Here is a 19,430-nt window from a genome sequence, read left to right on the forward strand (position 1 = left end):
AGATAGGAGGTGGTTATAGAAAATTATACTGACATAATTTCCATCCTACGACGAATGAGGTTGTCTAAAATGCGACGTATTTACCAATTTAAAAAAGGGGTAAATGATTTAGTAACGAAATTTGACGATGAGGAGAGGAAAATTCAAAATACACTCAAAATCAAAGTGACGTCATTTATGGATAACGTGACCAAACTTCCCGTTTTGAACGGGACTGGCCCGTTTTTAGGGAGCCTATCCCGTTGTCCCCAAGCACAGCTTCGGGACGTCGAAATGTCCCATTTTCAAAAAGAGACCAACCCACGGTAACAATTTTTATGCCTGCCCGGCACTAATGCACCCATAGAAAGGGTCTTTCATCTTAAAAATAAGTTGTAGACAAGCGAAACACAGTTGCAAGTCGCAGTTCTTAAAGCAATAATATTTACCAAAGTAAATTTTAAAAAATCCTGCCAAGAATTTTATTATTATTTGAAATCAACACCCAAAATATATTATAATTTGTTCCTCAGAAAAATATAAGACCACATAAATTATTTATTTTCACGTGTTCATTCCTGCTCTTTTCAAATTCCTGCGTGAATACACATATACATATACATACATACATAACTAAAAATTGGCAGATGTCTCATTTTGGGGAAAAAATAAATGGTCACGTTATTTATGGATATAGGCTAGAAATGATCCAAAATCTACCGTCGAAACTCGTTGTCCAATGCACTCTACAAATATTATACATATGTATGTACAATTTTACCATTCAATTATGTATGCTTGAAATGTTAAGACTATGTTTTGAATGTAGAAAACTCGATCACCTTCTCTGTCGTAAATGTAGTGGCTTATCTTTGTTTAGACATAGCAAACAGATTTGACCTTCCTTCAGAGGGAAAATTAAAACAATTTACATTCCCTCCGATTATAATCGGAAGTAATGAACCAGAAGATATTCCAAACTTAGTTTCAAACACAAATACAAATGTATTTGTATATTTATGAATGTATGTATGTACGTCCCCGACCCTGCGGGCTATTTTGATAGAGGAAGTACAAATAAACATCCATCGGATAAGGCGGGCGGTTCTATAGGTTCCTAGCGGGACCCAACTGCTCGGTCTTCAAGTTTGAGCATTCTTCCGAGTATCGATTAATTCAGCGATAAAAAGAGGAGAGCGAAGAAGCGGCTGGTCCCGGGTCCGATGAGACGCAATTTGGGCGGGCAGATCTCAATCTTGGATGAATGGAGGCTCAGCGGCTGACTAACGGTATGGTTGGTTCCCGTGTTGAGTGTCGCGGTTGCGCACTAACAGCGGATACAGTTATGACCGGATAACAATCTTCCGGAGTTGCGCAACTTCTTGGCTCTGACCCGGACAATTCGGCTGCGATTGTACATACATAGATCGGCGTCCTTGTCTCGGCCGTTAGGATGTTGAACAACGTCTCTAATTGTGCCAAGAGTTAATTGGCCCAGGTGCCACCCAACCGCAACTTGTGTAGATAGGCGTGGGTCTCGGGATCGGATCATCTGTTTCGATATTTCGCTTATCTCGGGTCGGTTTTGTTGTCGGACGGTTCGATCTGTACGGAATGTTGTACTAAACTTGGAGTGTGGGGGGTTTGTATAACGTGAATGTTTGCAATACACGTTTTTGCACCGTGAAGATCTAGGACTGATGGGCAAGGAGGTGTAAAGTTGTCTCAATCGTTCCGGTGCATAATATTCATCACATCAATAAAATGTTGATCTAGTTTAAAACACATTCCCTTTTGCATTTCAATCTCGATTATGTACATATTATGAAGATTGTATAGAGTTAAAAAATCTTTTCTATGAACTTTTCACAAATAAAATAATATAAAAATATTTTATCATTCATTATATAATATATTAGTGAAGAAAAAATATATATGAGATATAATGAGAGCTTATAATTGAAATTTTATAAGATATAGTGAGAAAAAGATAAAGTTATAGGCGTTTAAACAATTAAAATCTAACAAAAGAAGTGTGGGGGGGGGGGATGGAAAGTTAAACAAACTAGGCTACTGGCCAAGCGTCCAAAGTATCTCTATAACGATTATATTTCTCTATCAACTAAGGGGAAACAATTGAAATCTCTATCGGGGATATTCAAAGCGATATTTAGGTTTGTCCAAAACAATGTGGAAAGTGAAACTAAGTAAAATCTGTAAAAAAAATAAGTACTTGACTGTTTATTGCAAATTTTGTCGACGAATTCGTCACCGCTGGGCAGATGGGAATTTTCAGGTTTCACTTACATCGCTTACCATTTCAGACCGGGCCTTACCATACTTTTGTTTTTTGGTATTCCGATAAGAACAAGGTTCATTGTAAGTAAAGATCAATTTAATAGATATGTACATAATACGTATATGTATTGGTAGGTGACTTTTCACTGCATATCCTAGTAAAGAGACTACCTAAGTATTGTCTAAAGCTTATCCTGTCTTCATGTTGATACCATTGAAGTTTACGGTTCAAGACGCACTTCTACTATCCGTAACAGTAGCGGCTCGTGAGAATTTACAGTGGGGGGCTGCAGAGGTTAAATGCGAACAAAAATAGTATAAATATGTAGTACTATAATGGGAGGTCTGCAGCCCGCAGCCCATATGGCCGAGCAGTCACTGCTCCATACATTAACCTATTTAATTTAGCTTGTAGTGCTAGTTAGCTGTAGATTCTGTAATTTGTCACAAAATCAAAATAAACTTCCATGAGTACTTAGCGTTGATTTTTGTCACAGGCACATACTAACTGTAAGTTACGACATGATCCAGTTGTCGAAGTGAACTTACACAAAGTCAATGTTAAAATGAGTGTAACCATTAGCTTCCGCTATGTCCGTTGTGCCATTTACAAGCGATACTTAATGATTTTATGGTTCCTCGAACGTTAACGGCACATTCGAACGGAACGATCGTTCCGATCTGGGACAATAGTACGATCATCGTCGGAATATTAATGGAAACCCCAATAACATTCGACACAGTATAGATTGATTATACACCATAAGAGCTAGATCCTATTTACTTTAAATTAGTTCCGAAGAATAAAACAAAACTGTACTCGCATAGAAGTACATACATATAATTGGCGACGCACATTGCCTCTTGAAGATTCACAAGTTTCCAAAAGAAAATTTGATTCAAGAACTATACAGGCAATCAATGATTATATGTTACAGTCCAAGTGTACATTTTGTTTGTTCATGAACATACTAGTTTGTTCATATACGAAGCAATCTGGCCAGTTATAGTATACATATACATATGTATATATTTCAGTCGGAGTAATATATTCCAACTGGCATTTTAGGTCATTCGAATACAATTCAACTAGTGAATTATATTTCTTCAAACGCAAATACACTTTCATCAGTGTGCTCGAGTTTTAATATAACAGTTGAATTTTGACAACTCCGATGATTTTACGAATGTCATAGAATTCAATAATGCGTTAATATTTGCTAGGTAACGAGTACCGTATTAAAATAGCTCTACGAATGTCTTCAAAACAAAAATGTGACTTTCCAACTCAATTTACTAATTGAGTGACGTTTTCACGAAAACCTTACCTTTCCATCTAACTCCGTGCCAACTTATAATTGAACCGTATTTTCAGTTGTAATATATTTTGCCCAGTTGGAATGTAATTCGCCATATGAATCAACTTAAATGAATTAGACGGAATATATTCCAACTATTCAAAATATATTACAACTGAAAATACACTTCAGCTATAACGGTAATTGGTACCAGGTTAGATGGAATACATTCCATCTAGTCAAAATATATTACACTTCAACCATAGCATATACAAAAGAACAATTTGGCAAAACGAACTAGTTTATTCATGAACAAACTATTTAGCATAAGTTTAAGTATTCCGAATCATTATTTGCAATATTTTTAACAATAGCGGAAACGGGAATTATTGCAACGTTTCAAATACAGCTTCCAAAGGATTTCCCCTTTAATTACTTGGCGTTTTGATGTCTCAAAGGTTTTGACAGGTAAAAGTTTCATGCGACAACTGATGAGTCAATTTCTACCAGTTTCTACACACAAACTAAAACCAATAGTTCGTGTATGAATTAACTAGTATGTTCATGAACGAATCAAAAATGAAGAAACCGACGAAACATCAAAAATCATATCACATCATTAATGAGTTTTCCATTGACCCTGATTCACAACTGCACAAGTGCCACAATAAAAAATAAACACCACTGTTTCTTCTGCCATTTTTTTATAATGATATATAAATACACTTCTCAGTCACAACCCCACAAAGTTTGTGTCACATCGCCATGTATTTAACAAATGTACACATTTTTATTAACATCTTTAGAAAAGAACGGTGCCGCCCATTTCTGACTGTTCTTTAACGAAGATTTCGAAGTATTGGTATATACTTGTAACTTGGACTGTAACGTATACCATGTACCATACATGACCTGACCTCTAATAAATGGGAAACGCTTCTACAAAACGAGCAATCTATTTTATAATCATCGAATCGCTTTGTAATGCACATTACTATGTATTACCTCACATGCTCGTCGGCCAGCGTAATTTCCATAACGGCAAAAATAACCGCATTCACTCATGAAGACAGTGCAAGTTCGTGTCGGACAAATGTGCAACGAGCAGACATCCCATCAGATGGCCGTTATTATTATTGTAAAGCCTACCAACCACCATAGAGCACGAGGAGACGATTAAATCCAAAAGGAAAAACACTCGACAGCGTAACGGTCAATGGTTTTTTATCGCATTCGTAACGCGAAAGCCGTCATATCGACGGCACACTTGCATAATATTGAAGTGAGGATGAAATGACAACATCCGTAAGTTTTGGGTCGCGAGGATCTCAATGTGCGAAACCAGCTCCGCGTGACCCACTTCGAGACCCAATGTCGAGTCAATGGTAATCGCGGGGCAGTTACGATTAATACCGTTGCTTTTGGCGGGGCAGGGCTGAGCCCCTCGGGCATTCGGTCAGATGGACCGGCTCTGGAGCCACATCTATGTATTTACCACCAGGTCAATGTGACACACGGCCAAGGCTGCGGTGACCGCGAGAACCACGCGTTGCGCACTCACCATGCCCACACTCTCGGATAAAAGTGAAAATTTGCTCCGTAACGCATCTAACTTGCGCAATCCTCGTAAAGCCGTTATTTATAACATAATATAATAGCCATCAGTCACGGTGTGCAGTTTGTATAGTAAATATTTAGAAATCTCTACCCTAGTTCGGAGTTTGGAGGAGTAGTGTTGAGTTTTCAGTCACTATTTAAGCTCAATCGGTAGTGTGCAGTACGAAGTCAGGGTATGGCCAAAATTGGAAAAATATTTTGGATCATACCTAAAGTGACCATACGTCCCGTTTTGAACGGGACCGTCCCATTTTTAGGTAGCCTGTCCCGTTGTCCCCAAGCACAGCTTCGGGACGTCGAAATGTCCCGTTTTCAAAAAGAGAGTATATTTATTGAATTATTATATATATATATACATTTTACATTTTATGCCTGCCCGGAACTAATGCACTCGTAGAAAGAGTCTTTTCATAGATGAACAAGTTGTGGATGACCGAAATAACGCAATTTCAAGTCGCAGTTCTTAAGCTTAAAATTAAAATCAATTTTGAGAAATCCTGCCAAGAATTTCATTCTTATTAAAAAGCAAACCCAGTAATACTTTGTTCATCAGAAAAATATAAAACAACATAATTTTTTTTTTATTTATATTATTCATTCCTTTTCTTTTCTTCATCAACATTCCTGTTATTTTTATTAACAAATAAAAACTATGAAAAAATACGCTTTTTCTTGAATACACATACTATTACGTAAAAATTGGGAGATGTCCCGTTTTGAGGACAAAAATAAATGGTCACATTAATCATACCTCCAATTTCCCCTCCAAAAATGATGATTTTTAGTGATGTATTTACTTGTACCACTGTTCATTTCAAATTGACCCTTTTTCGTTTCAAATTAAACCTTTTTCATTTCAAATTGACAATAAAAAGGTGTCGATTTGAAATGAAAAAGGGTCAGTTTAGAATGAAATACCCAGAGAAGTGGCTTTAGGCGTTATATTGTTGTCAAGTGACGATTGTCCACAGAAATTTCTAAAAAAGTATAAATTGAACTTTTCCGAAAAATTTTATATGAGTGGTCTTTGACCTCAGGCTCCGACCCTTTACAAAAACATTTGTAAATAAATAAATATAGACTCTTAATCATTAGATAGTGTGCCAAATTTGATGGCTCCAAATTAAAATCTGTAGATTTTCACAATGGGTAAATTTATCTTTGTATTCGTTTAGTAAGATGTATCATATGGCCAGTCGGTCAGTTTTTATCCATCCGATTAGTTTCTTTTTGAGATACAAAATACTTACTTATGTATTACAAATGTAATGAGGTCAAAAGTTGAGTTGCAATATTTTCTGGAATACATATACAGCAAGTAGTTTTGCTCATCAAGCCGTGATGTTTGCAATGAAGGTATGTAAATTAGTCGGTAATTTTCGTATACTGAGACGACTTATATGAGCTTGAGATACCTGGATATTCATAAATTATACTATCACATAAATTACATACACAGGGATGTGAGGGCATTGAGCACTTAATAATTCGAAATCGTTGAAACGGTACACGACGGGTGAATGCAATAACGATTTTCGCACAGCACGATCCGTTATATCCGAGCGTACATTTCATATGGCATTCATCTTTAATTTATCGAACGAAAGTGTTATCGAAATAGTTCGTACATACTCGAGTTCTGCATGATAAAAAAATGGAAAATTTTACTTGGAAGTGGTGAACAATGCTATATTGTTGGGAAACGCAAGAAGAACGCCGTATTCATACGTAGTTGGCACAGAATACACGCTTTCACACGTGGCTCCCGGTACCAGCACGCAAACAACGCTAATTATGATGACGATGATTGCTTATCGAAAGGGAATATACGTACATTGGCGATTTTATAATTGCTCGGCGATTTATTTTCATTCGATTGTGTTGCTGGACGGACGATTTGCGCGAAATTCACTTTGTACGTGCGCTCATTTCCCACTAGATACTTGGTTGTTCACGTGGAAATTAGCGAGGTCATTGGCGATATAGTCGATAGTTGAGTATAATATTTACGTAAATATGTATGTAAGCGTTTTTGATTGACGATCTTGACGAATATTGGCATTAACTGCCATGTATTGACTTGAGAAGAATAACTCATTGCAGAAATTAGATGTATCCATACTGATGGGAACGAATAGGAGTGCCATAAAACGATTCCTTAAAATGGTATGGCATATTTGTAGGAAAAATAGATAGTACTGAATGTTCAATGCATATATGTATGAATATTCATTTTGGCCCAACAGATGAAATCGATATATTCTGTAAGAAGAACAATTACTTGAATATATTGCGAGATGGTCGAGTTTAGGTCGCCATCCTGTGAGTTGGGACCGATTCGATCATGTTGGTGGCTACCACTTTACTTCCTTCCCGACCGTCATATTAAATAGTCGTGCATTAAATCACAGCGTCATTTCATTCCTTTCGCCCCCATAATATTATACTATGTAATACTAAACAAATACATTTAGTATCTTTGAGAAATTATGTATAAAGTCGAATGTGAGAAATGATTATTATTTCTCGCAGGTCGGTCATCAATAGGGCTTTAAGTTTACATATACTATGTATTGTTAAATTTTTTGCCAGTTATGTCATATAACTATGAAACTTGGACATCGAACGACAAGATGTTACACAAAGAGTTTAGGACGTTGTATGCTCGGCATAACGAGGAAAGATAGGAAACGGAATACTGGGGTGAGAAGTTTGACGAGGGTAGTTGATTAAGTGGAGAGAGTTAAGAGATTGAAATGGCAATGGGTGGATCACATAGCTAAAAGAATGGATGAAAGGTGGACAAAAGAAGTGCTGGAATGTGAAAGGATGAAAGGAAGGCTGCAAGGAAGATGGGTGGACGAAATTTTGGATGAAATTAGAAAAATAAAAGTGGGGTTGGAGAGGCATTCATGCAGCAGTGGATGGGGAATGGCTGTAAATGATGATGATATTGTTAAATGGACTGAAGCTTGGACTCTTTTCAACGATAGCATATTTTCAAGTGTCTAAATTTCTACAGGCTAAGATCATTGCTAGATTTGTATAACCCACTATCATCAGAAAAAATATATACATAGTTTTATAGTTGATAGTAAAAAATATATTTTGCAAAAATGGATCAAGTTGATGTTGGTAGGACGTTAGGGAGAACTTTTGAAGGATTATGTTACAAACTACATGAGGCTAAATTTGGTGAAAACGTTAATAGCAATATTTTTCTCAAGCCCCTTAATAAGATTCACAAAAATAAGTGAAAAATAGGTTACATTAACGCTTATCGTATGCGCGGTCGTTCGTTGAGCAATCTTTAAATAAATGGCGTGTTTGCAAAACGGAAATAGTCAAAAATTAAATACGCATTGTTTAAATCATAACGAGGTTGTGATTTCCGACTCGATACGATCGTAAGACCTTGTCGTTAATGGGGAATTTTTATTTTTTCAAGGATTCGCTGTCTACGACGAAATGATACCGAGAGGATTGCTCCTCGTTGTTATCATCAACATCATCGGCGCGGAGAGTCAACTCATATTTCCTCGCAATGTATCCAGGAAGCCCAGAATGAACTCAAACAAAATAACCGATGTCGACACTAGCTGCACCAAAGACTCGATGGACGTGAGGGTGAGGATGGAGAGACCTTTCAAAGGGGTGATCTTCACCAAAGACTTCGCTAGGGAGTGCAGATCTCAAGGTGAGTACAAACCAAAATAACAAATAACCAACGATGTTGTGATTTTAATAGTATAATTTTAGGAAATATGGAGACATCTGTAACTTTACATTTACCTCCGAACTCTTGTGGAGTAAGGGTTGGATCTCGGAAGAATGAAAATTCAACGGAAAACGACGTAGAAGAGTACACGGATGAGGGTTTATTCTATATAGTGACGATCGTCATTCAAATGGATAAGTTTTTGCAACAGTCCTCGGATCAGGAGAGAGTGATCAAATGTTGGTTGAAGCCCAAAGCAATGCAAATCAGAAGTTACCTAATTGAAGAAATGATCGAGAAAAAAATCAAGGAAATCACTAAAGTTCCTAGTGAGATTAAGAATCACAGGTGAGAAAAATTAATCATATATAATAATAAAATTTCAATTGATTCTTTAAAAATGTGAAAAATTGAATACAATGCATTGTTTTCAGATCTGGAAGAATGGGTAATGAGTGGAAGGACATGTCAGAAGAGCAACAATCATCAATCATGGAACAGGCAAGGGCATGGATGGAAATTTTGCCATCAAACGGAAACGTAGAAGCAACTACTGTAGAAGTTGGAGAACCAACTATGCTCCTTATCAAATCGACTTTGCCCGGTATGAATAAATTAAAACTCTCCGTTGTATCTTGTATGTTGTAATACGTATGATTAAATTAAACTAAATCATTTTCAGCTGGTGTCGGTTTGAGAATAACGGATTGTCTAGCTCACGATGGACTCGGTGAATCCTCCCAGACGCTTTTGGACGAAACGGGCTGTCCCGTGGATGAGTTGATCTTCCCGAAGATGAAGACGTACCATCACACACCGAGCTCACAGCAAAAAGCCAAGAGAACCACTTTCGACAACCACCGCATGGACGACGAAGAGTTACAAGAGCAAAAGAACAATCAGAGCAACACGTTCCAGCACATTATGTCGTACAAGCACGCCAGTACGATATTCTCGGCCTTTAAGTTCCCAGATAGGGCGAGATTGCATTTGACTTGTGGACTAGAACTGTGCAAAGGAGAATGTCCGACTGTAGATTGCAATCGTAACGAGCTCATGCCCAAGTCCAAAGACGCCTTACTGCGAAGGGTCAGGTTAGATAAAGGATCTGACGGATTGGTAATCGACAGACTGCAAGTTTACAATAGCATTGAAGTGCTAGCGCCAAATATAGAGCTGGAGAACGACGCGTCCATCAGAGGTATTTCTAGTCGAATGTAATCTTCAAATATAATATATGTATAGATGAGAGATGAATTTAAACCTCTTTTCAGGTTCGCGCCAGTCTATCGGTCTGAGTAGAAACGACATAGATAATATGCTGTCAACATCTATTCCAGGAGATAAGACTGTGTGCATGTCTCCGAGTAAAATGGCGTTAGCGTTTTGTGTTTTGGGTCTGGTTTTCCTTTCGGCTCTAGTCGTGGCATTCATCTCTTTGATACGAGCGCGGAGGAAATACGGTGCAGATAGATTTGGAGGACCTCTTAGTTTCTACACCGGAAGTAAAAGCATCTTTTCGGGATCGGGAAGTTCAAATTCGGGCTTCAGCGGTAGCAAATTGCTACTCACGGACAGTCCATATCTCGAACATCAATCAACGAGCAGCAATTGGCCATACGGAAGGGTTTTATAAAATAGTAACTAGGATTATTTTGACTGATAGATAATTTTTCCTATTTATTTTTAGTAATAGAAAAGCATTTGATCAAAAGTATCAAATTAATAATATGATACATTAAAATATGTGAATTGCTTGAAATTTAACGCTAAAATTTTATCATAGTAAACGTTAAATTTTGATCGAATTCACATCTTAATTTTATAAAGTGTCACAAGTTAAATAAAAAATAAATTGTATTTAATTTGATGCCCAATATATATGTATGTAGTATGTATTTTTTCGACAGAGTGCTATTTGTTTAATACGCTTTTCAGTAAAATCACGTTACCCTAATACTATAAAAAAATAAATTGTTTCTAAATACAGGGTCTATTTGGTGGTAGTTGGTAAAGGGAATAGGGCGACAAACTTATGACAAATCAAAAGTAATAATTCATCAACATAACTGGATTATATTTATGTTCAATGAATTTACATTGATTTTATACATAGCTCATGTTATAACATCAACAATGATTAATGTATACCCATTTATACAGTTGTTTTAAACAAGCATTTTTGACATTATATATATACAAATATAAAATAAAACCACATATAAAAGAAAAGTATTTTCATTTAAGTCGTTCGTATTACATTTTTTTATAACAAATATCGCATCTTAACAGTAAAATATTTTTATCCCAAGTAAAACGTTTTACTTTTAAACTTCGCTTGAAAAATTCAGACAGTATGAGTGTTAGTACAATTGTCAAATTTGTATATATACAAATGTTTAGAAGTCAAATACTGTTTATGTGAAGTAGTAAAACAAACTACGAATACAAAATAAACAAGTATGTACTTAGCATTGTACTGAATTGTGAAGATTAAACTGATATATTTTTTATATTTTATAGAATGTATACACAATGAATATTGATTATACACCAAACAATTTATAGTTAAACATTTAGTTCAAAGAGATAAAATTGTTCAAGAAAATACATGCATTTAATGATTATATATGTAGATTCACATATTAAATACATATAACAAACAGTCTTTACCGATCTTTATATTATATTTAGATAACAAGAATTTTATAATTCAATTGTAACTGGTAAGATAAAAATTAAAAATATATCGTTGAGAGCGAAAATATTAAGTAACACATGTTATTAAATAATTGCAATAATTTAACCTAATAATTTGGATAGATAAATACATTTTCCATGCAGTGGAAATAAACTTCAACACATTTAAATGTCGAATAATATACATGCACAATGTATGAACATTCATACTGTTGAACATTTAACATTAGAATACATATTTCCAAATCAATTTCATATTCACATTGTATATATAAAAAATTCAATAAATTGTACTAATAATATGTTCAATATATAAACATAAAAAGCTAATGATTTCGTTAAAAATAAATGCTAAAATTATAATGCAATTGCCAAAAATTAAATCAAACAATGAACATACACGTCAAATACTCAATGTTTTTTGATGTTCTTTAATAATAAATATTTAATAAGAGTAAACATTTTCAACATAATCTAAAAAAATAAAAAAACACATGCTTCATGCAAAACCACAGAACGAACACATTCACCCAAAATTACAGCAACTGTTTGTTTTGCGAGCAGTTTTATAAAAAGCTTTACTATTCATGGATAAACTATCCGATTTGGCTACAAGATCGTCCAACTTTTCACCTCGATCCAACACCGCCTTAATAGTATCGTGCAGTATTATTTTGGTCTCGTCGAGATCTTCCTGCATTTTGGTCAACGCATCGGCTTCTCTGGGATTTTGATATTTTGTAAGATAGCCCGGTAAATGGGGAAAATCGATCGTCGTTTCGTTAGACGTAGGCCACAAGTTTGCAGGAATACTCGCTGAGAATTCGTCTAATACTTTCGTGATCAGCGTGTGAGACACGCGACTCGGATACTCGTGATCAGTTATCAAAACGCCGGCTAAATTATCCACACGGACGTATACTTGGCACATATATTCGCCTTCTTTGACAGATTGCCTGGAAGCCGTCGGCGTCCTTTCCACTATAGTTTTGCTGATGAAAGACATGAACTCTTGAACGGATCCACGCTGGAAAAAGCTAAAACTTTGCAAATCGTACGACGCTTTAAGACACGTCGCAGTGTTAACATTTTTGTGCATGACAACTAAAGCGTATAGTTTCACCATCTTGCACTACGATGGGGACTAAATTTGGAATGTCGAATTCAAGTCTTCAACTCAAATGATGATTTCCATTAGAATCTGAAATTTTTTAAATAAATTTATTCAGATATATTCTTCTTATTATGCCCTCATTACATTATAGTAAGTAAACTGTAAATTCCTATTGATCGGAGCATCTTGACTGATAATAATACGAGTATTTTTCTTCCTAGTACATACCAAGTTAACTGAAACAGGTAAAAAGAAATACATAAGTAGAGTGAAAATTATAGAAAAATATGAAAAAAATTTTATAGAGAAGTGAAACATTAAGACAAATATTGTATAACAATATCGATTTTAAATTTGAAAATTATTCGGATATATCATTATGGTTGTAGTCATAGTAACATTGGGTCACATTAGTCTCGTAGAGTCGGGTTATGGAGAAAGGGAGTGGACATATGAGTCAACAATATGGAAGGTTGGTGGGGTGATGAAGTAGAGTGAGGATGTGGAGGGAGATGTACCTGTTGATCAGCTCATCGGCCTGTAAATATTTCGGCGTGCTGTCGACGAAACGAAGACGTGGAAGAAATTATCTGGACCGAAGCCACCCACGACAGCCGATCAGCCGGAAAGCTACAGCCACAGCCACAGCCACAGCTACACCTACACCTACAACCACTACTAGACTACTTGTCAGCTTTGACTGCGCATGCGCACGCTTACCAACACACTTCTCACTACTCACTGTCAAACTTACCCCGATAATACGAACTACGAAACATCTCTTCAAAAATTAGTTCAATTGCAGATCTTTATAGTATAAAAAATTAAATACTAAAAATTACATATTTTTAATTCATTGCATAAAATCAGTAAGTATAATAACAATAATGAAATTAGTGATTTTTTCCAATTTTTTTACAAGCCTCATATTAGGTTGCTTTCGCTTTTTCGTCTGACAATTTTTTTTTTTTGTTGAACTCAGAGAGCAGGGGCTTCTTTCTGACCCTGCGACCCCGTCATCCAGTTTTTATTGGTTATCTAGATGATTTCTTACGGTTCGCGAAGAAAATTTTAAATTTCATCTCCTTTTCACTACTCCAGCCAACTTAGAAGGTCCATTTTTTGGATTTTTAAAGATATGATCGTTAAAATGAGATCTCGACACAAGTCACTTCATCTGTTTTTATATAACCAAATCTCACTGTATGTTTTTAATGTCATTTGGACCGCAAATCACGATAATTTAAGTTTGGAAATTTTTATCTATCTTGACCCTTGAAAATGTATTAAAATAATCTAAGCCCTGTTCGAAAAACAGAACCGGAAATGACAAAAACAACTTCTCTCGAAACACTGATTTACGTAAAAAGGATAACTTCGTATTTTTTTTTAATAATAAGCAACCCAAGGTAGAGATAGTAGGGTTAAATAAAAATAGAGGGATTCCTAGTGAAGCGGGCTCTACACTCGCGCCGTAAACGGCCGCGAACACCGTGCGTGTGAGTCGAAATGTGAGTGTGTGCATTTCGTGCGTTCACGTTCACGCTTCGCGGCGTTCCCCGTTTTTTGTCGGGAACTCTGCGCGAAAAAGATGTCACCACACTCGTTGATTCGCGGCGCGAGTTCGCGCTGTTGTTCGCGCGCGAGTGTATAACCCGCTTAAGATCCGATGCAGATAGTGTTAGTTTTAAATACTATTTTAAGTATTTTCGGTCAAAAGCATTTTTTACGAGTGGCCTTATACATTTGTCCACGGCTGTACGCAATGAATTTTTACATCCACATCAATAAAATCAATTTTTTTATAAAAAACATCTAGAATTAAGATTTTACTAAAAGCCAAAACCTAAAAAATTTGCTGCTACCAACGTCATTATATTAATTTGGAATGTCAAAACCACAAAATTACACGTTTGGATTTGGTGTTAACTAGTTGTATGTACATTGAAACAATGTAAGTAAATCAATTATTCAAAAAAATAAGGATTCAGACTGTGATCGAAATTTGATAGAATTGGCGATAAATAAAAGTATTAATAAAAAAAAAGGAACTGTAAAATAATTTATTTAATAAATTTTTTCTTATAAAAATATACAATATTTAATTAAATCAAATTTTTACACGAAAAAAATCAGTCACCTGAAAAGGAATTAAATTATATTGGTATGTTTGCAATTAAAAAATATCATTATTTTAAAATCCCAATATTTTAATTATAACTCACCTTCGGAGAAACCGAACATTGAATTTTCGCTTTTACATTTAATTCTACTATCATTATTTTCTCCATCTCCAACTTCTGCTTCTCCATCTGAGGCTTCTAAAATAATTCAAGTGAAATGATATCAACTGACTTTTGGACACGAACATAAAATGAAAAATATTTTATACAGTCATATACATATGAACAAACCTTTCTTAGTTGATGTTGGAATGTCTTCAGTTCTATTTGCCACTTGGAAATGATATTCTAATTCTTCAAAATCAAAAACTTGATCGGTAGGTAAAAGACAAGGTAAATACGCAGGAAACGTTGGCTTACACGCTATCACTGAAACGTCATGTTACACATATGTACATAAAATTTTCATTTCTATATATTTGGAACATTACACACAGTCAATACAAAAAGAAAAAAACTCACAAGGAAACATTTGATTATCATCCGTATTGAATAAAGTATGTGTGTCTCCCGTCTTTGCTAAAAATCTAGTAAGGGCACGCTCTACATCACGTTTTTGAGTTGCAGCTTTTTCTCTAATAGCTTCGTATTCTGTTACAGGTTGTTTGTGAGTCTAAAAATGTAAACGAGTAAAATATTAGCCTTAAATTTCATATCTCTTATGAAAACTAAGAACATTTACTCACGGGTGTTCGAACGTACGCATGAGGATCGGGAAGAGGCGGGAAATGAGCAGGTATATGATATGGTGGTCTCGCTCGTTGACCAGCAGAAAGCATAGCCGGTGTACGAGGAGCTTGTGTGGGAGGTGGTGCGGCTAATACATGTCTATTTGGGCGTGCTGCAAATTTCTCTAATCCCTCTAAAGTGACTCCTATTGATAAAAATAAAATTTAAATATTAAAAAATGTCCGTCTTCAATTTTTTTTCATTTATTTTAGTCACTATTAAAAATTACCCATATTAATCAATGCAATAACAACATCTCCAAGTACAGGCTCTGTTCTTCCAGCTAATTCGCAATAGCTCCTGGATGAGTTGCCAACTTCTGAAATGACTGAAATTTCATTTATTTAAGTGTGTTATTACATTAATTTTGGTAGTATTGGGCGCATCTCAAAATTTTGCCGCCAAAACTCATAATTTGAACTCATAATTTTTTGTACTTTTACTTACTTGCTTTTAAAATGCAATTCCGAATTAAAATAATTTTTTTCTGATAAATTTGGAAACTTCAATACACATTTTTATGTTATTGAAATGAATTCTGAATGTTATTAAAACTGGGATGTTTATATGTATTAAGACATGTTATAGAGACACGGAATAAATGAGATCCTAGCGTCTTGTAAATTGGAAAATAATAACACCATAGCTCCTAATTATGAAAAGTTGCGCAAAGGTCCATTATGGGGTCAGTGGCTGATCAGTGTGTGAGTGTGTATTTGAAGTAAGATATAAAATAGCCGCAATGCCAGTTTTTGTTTGTTTTTCACTCGTTTGTGGTTCACCAAGAGAACTTTGTGGATCCAAATGATAGTGAATTTGCATACGCAAAATGTTGAGAATAGTGGATGCAAGCGAAACGGAAGCTCAAACGTCAAATATACACACACTCACACATTGGATAGCCACTGACCCCAATATGAACCTCTGCCTGATAAACACTACAAAACTCACAGCATTGAAACATTTCAGTGAATATTTCTAGGACATTTGGTTCGACAGCATCGAAGCCTATCTCCAGCAAGAGAGCTGATACTGCAGCCGTTAATAATCGTCGTCTGCCATCACCGACGCCAGCTCCCGAGTTTGAGGATCCACCATCGTTCCGTTCCTTCTCCATATCAACTCCAACCTCAAACGATGCTATTAAACAACTAACTGTCAAATTAATTTCGACCAAATGCCACATATCACAACCATAAGTGAAAGATGTCAAATAATATTACAATTTGGGATTTTTCTCATTTTAACTTATTCCAATGAATTAAATCCACTTCGGCTTCAGTATTTTTATTTATTTATTTAGGAGCAAATTTCTAGTAAATATGCAACAAATAACAAAAGTAACAACTAAAATTAATAACTATAATATAACGGTTCGGTGATTATTGCTCACAAAGCGCTCGCCCAAAAGTTACTAAAACCTCTATAACGGAACATCTGGCAGCCGAAAAGTCCTTCATACTAACAAGAACTCGAGTGCCAAATATTCCGTATTTGCGATTTTCATGGCAAAAATTTTCTTTTGGGCTATCACAATGTGCGTAATAATCCAATTACCAATATACATATAATACAAAACTATAATTAGTAACCATAACATAATATTATGTAATGCCAAACATTGCATTTTATTAAACTTATATAATTACATCAACTTCCACAGAGGTATCATATAAATAAAAATAATTTTAAATTGAAATTAAGAGGTTTTCAAACGTGTATGTGTGGCAGCACTGATTGAGGTTATGTCATATTTCAATGTTGACACTGACAGTTGATGCATGGATATAGAAATTTGAAGGAAGTGCAAGATTCAAAATGATCCGTCGTGTGGCTTGCGGTATTTCTGGTGGTGTTGACAGTGCAGTGGCTGCAGCACTCCTCAAAGACAAAGGTTTGTATAATTTCGTATCTGCTCCTTTTTTCACAACGAAATTGATTTGATTTAGCACATATCGCTTTACAAGCTTTGACGTACAAGGAGTCTTCATGAAAAACTGGGATGTAGTTGATGAAACTGGGGTATGCACTGTAGAAAAAGACTACGAAGATGCCAAAAGAGTCTGCAATAAATTGAAAATACCTTTGATAGAAGTTAATTTCGTGAAACAATATTGGAATGAAGTGTTTACGAATTTTCTCAAAGATAAACAATCTGGAATAACAACTAATCCAGATATACTTTGTAATAGAAATATCAAGTTTAAAGCGTTTTATAACTATTGTTTAAGCGAGTTGAATGTTGATGCAATAGCCACGGGACATTACGCCAATACATCTTTCGGTCCATTTTTAGAAAAATATGAAGCAGGCAAAAGTAAGTACCAGTAAATATAAATTTTCTTTCTTTTTCTTGTGAATAAGAATCCTATTTTTTTTTTTTTCACTTAGAACGTCACGTTTTCAAAGTGTTTAATTTCAGGTGTAAGATTGCTTCGACCTGTAGATAAATATAAAGATCAAACATTCTTCCTTTCTCAGGTTGAACAAGAACCCCTGTGCCGAACGATGTTTCCTATTGCTATGCTTAAAAAAAATACAGTTAGACAGATCGCTAAGGACAGGGAACTTTTTAATGTTAGTAATAAGCGAGATAGTGTTGGCATATGTTTTGTAGGTAAAAGAAACTTTAAACGTTTCATAAAAGAGGTAAGTGTAAGGTCTAAATCTTATGTTTTGTCTTAATTGTCTTTAAAATTGTTATATACTATTAATTTGATTACAGTATATGGAATCAAATCCTGGAAACTTTATTGATCTTGAAACTGGAGAAGTAGTTGGTATTCATAATGGTTTTCACAATTTCACTATTGGACAAAAATGTGGTTTATCTGGAAAATCGCGACCATATTTTGTTTTGAGAAAAGAAACAAATAATAATAACATATATGTTGTCAGTTTTATATTATTTTTGTAAATATTTTTTAAACGTCATAATTTCACAACTTGAATATTTTTCTATGAATTTTAGGTTTCCGAAAGCGATCATCCATCATTGTTTTGTGATATTTTCACAACCGATAAACCACATTGGGTGTATGAAGAACCAAATTGTCTTAAAAATAACAATGTATTCGAATGCTATTTTAGATATCAACATACAAAGCCTCTAATACCTTGCCAAATTATGAAAACTCAAACAGGACTGATTGTAAAATTAATTGAACGCGCGAGAGCGCTGACTTTGGGGCAATTTGGTGTGTTTTTCGATGATGTCGAATGTTTTGGAAGTGGCCGTATTATGCATGTTGGACCGAGTTTATATTTTACCGATAAACTGTCTTTTAAATGAAATAAAATTCATAATTAATATACAACAATTTAGTTTTATTTTTATTATACATACATACCAGATTTTTTTGAAGTTGTGATATAATATTCAACCACCTTCCAAAAAAATATTTATGTACATAAAATGTGCATACGTTTTGGAACTTGTCAACATTGAAACGTGAAATACTCTGAATTCTGCGCCTGAATGGCGTTTGAATACCAAACTAGCTTTAGGTCACCGTTTTTCAAATTGATTATTGTAAAACACCCCCGTTCTACAAAAGGCAATGTAGGGCTGGGATTTCTTGATTTCCTAATATAGTGTAACGCTAGTTCTCAAAATCCGGACAAGAGCGTGAAACTGTATGTGCTTGAGAGCGTGAGACTGTATAACTGTACGTGCCTAAACAATGGATCAATAAACGAATCGGGGAAGCTGTAGTGAGCAACATGACCTTTAAAAGGAGGTACACTTGGTACGGGGAGCATTCTGGAACGAGTGCTGGCTGCGCGTGGATCTC

General features: G+C 35.2%; 4 protein-coding genes across 5 annotated transcripts in view; 2 read left to right on the plus strand and 2 right to left on the minus strand.

Annotated features, from left to right (window-relative positions):
- Positions 1–11,110, plus strand: part of cyr (cypher) — a 38,319-nt gene extending 27,209 nt beyond the window's left edge. Inside the window, exons 3-7 of the mRNA XM_077430741.1 lie at positions 8,641–8,889; positions 8,952–9,258; positions 9,345–9,514; positions 9,593–10,111; positions 10,185–11,110. Of these exons, the coding sequence (XP_077286867.1) occupies positions 8,661–8,889; positions 8,952–9,258; positions 9,345–9,514; positions 9,593–10,111; positions 10,185–10,546 (1,587 nt within the window). The 5' untranslated portion in view covers positions 8,641–8,660 and the 3' untranslated portion in view covers positions 10,547–11,110. The remainder of the gene's footprint in view (positions 1–8,640; positions 8,890–8,951; positions 9,259–9,344; positions 9,515–9,592; positions 10,112–10,184) is intronic.
- Ykt6 (YKT6 v-SNARE homolog) lies at positions 10,605–13,466 on the minus strand. 2 transcript variants are annotated; one of them, XM_077430742.1, is made up of 2 exons: positions 13,243–13,466; positions 10,605–12,811 (listed from the first exon to the last, which is right to left on the minus strand). In XM_077430742.1, exon 2 carries the CDS (start codon positions 12,734–12,736, stop codon positions 12,137–12,139), a length of 600 nt encoding a protein of 199 aa, XP_077286868.1. In that variant the 5' UTR covers positions 12,737–12,811; positions 13,243–13,466; the 3' UTR covers positions 10,605–12,136. The 2 variants fall into 2 exon arrangements, with proteins under 2 accessions (XP_077286868.1, XP_077286870.1); XM_077430744.1 differs by having other exon boundaries at positions 10,605–12,960; positions 13,243–13,441.
- A 1,306-nt stretch (positions 13,467–14,772) lies between these two features.
- Taf8 (TBP-associated factor 8) lies at positions 14,773–16,790 on the minus strand. Its single transcript, XM_077430975.1, has 7 exons — positions 16,588–16,790; positions 15,866–15,964; positions 15,594–15,781; positions 15,370–15,520; positions 15,139–15,276; positions 14,950–15,045; positions 14,773–14,864 (listed from the first exon to the last, which is right to left on the minus strand). The coding sequence occupies exons 1-7, from the start codon at positions 16,751–16,753 to the stop codon at positions 14,857–14,859; spliced, it is 846 nt and encodes a 281-aa protein (XP_077287101.1). The 5' UTR covers positions 16,754–16,790; the 3' UTR covers positions 14,773–14,856.
- Positions 16,791–17,356: 566 nt separating this feature from the next.
- LOC143911458 (mitochondrial tRNA-specific 2-thiouridylase 1) lies at positions 17,357–18,952 on the plus strand. Its single transcript, XM_077430328.1, has 5 exons — positions 17,357–17,534; positions 17,604–17,953; positions 18,059–18,285; positions 18,362–18,529; positions 18,608–18,952. Exons 1-5 carry the CDS (start codon positions 17,455–17,457, stop codon positions 18,926–18,928), a joined length of 1,146 nt encoding a protein of 381 aa, XP_077286454.1. The 5' UTR covers positions 17,357–17,454; the 3' UTR covers positions 18,929–18,952.
- Positions 18,953–19,430: the final 478 nt, after the last annotated feature.

The sequence above is a fragment of the Arctopsyche grandis genome, chromosome 5 (genome assembly GCF_051622035.1).
Source record: "Arctopsyche grandis isolate Sample6627 chromosome 5, ASM5162203v2, whole genome shotgun sequence".
NCBI classification, from domain to species: Eukaryota; Metazoa; Arthropoda; class Insecta; order Trichoptera; family Hydropsychidae; genus Arctopsyche; species Arctopsyche grandis.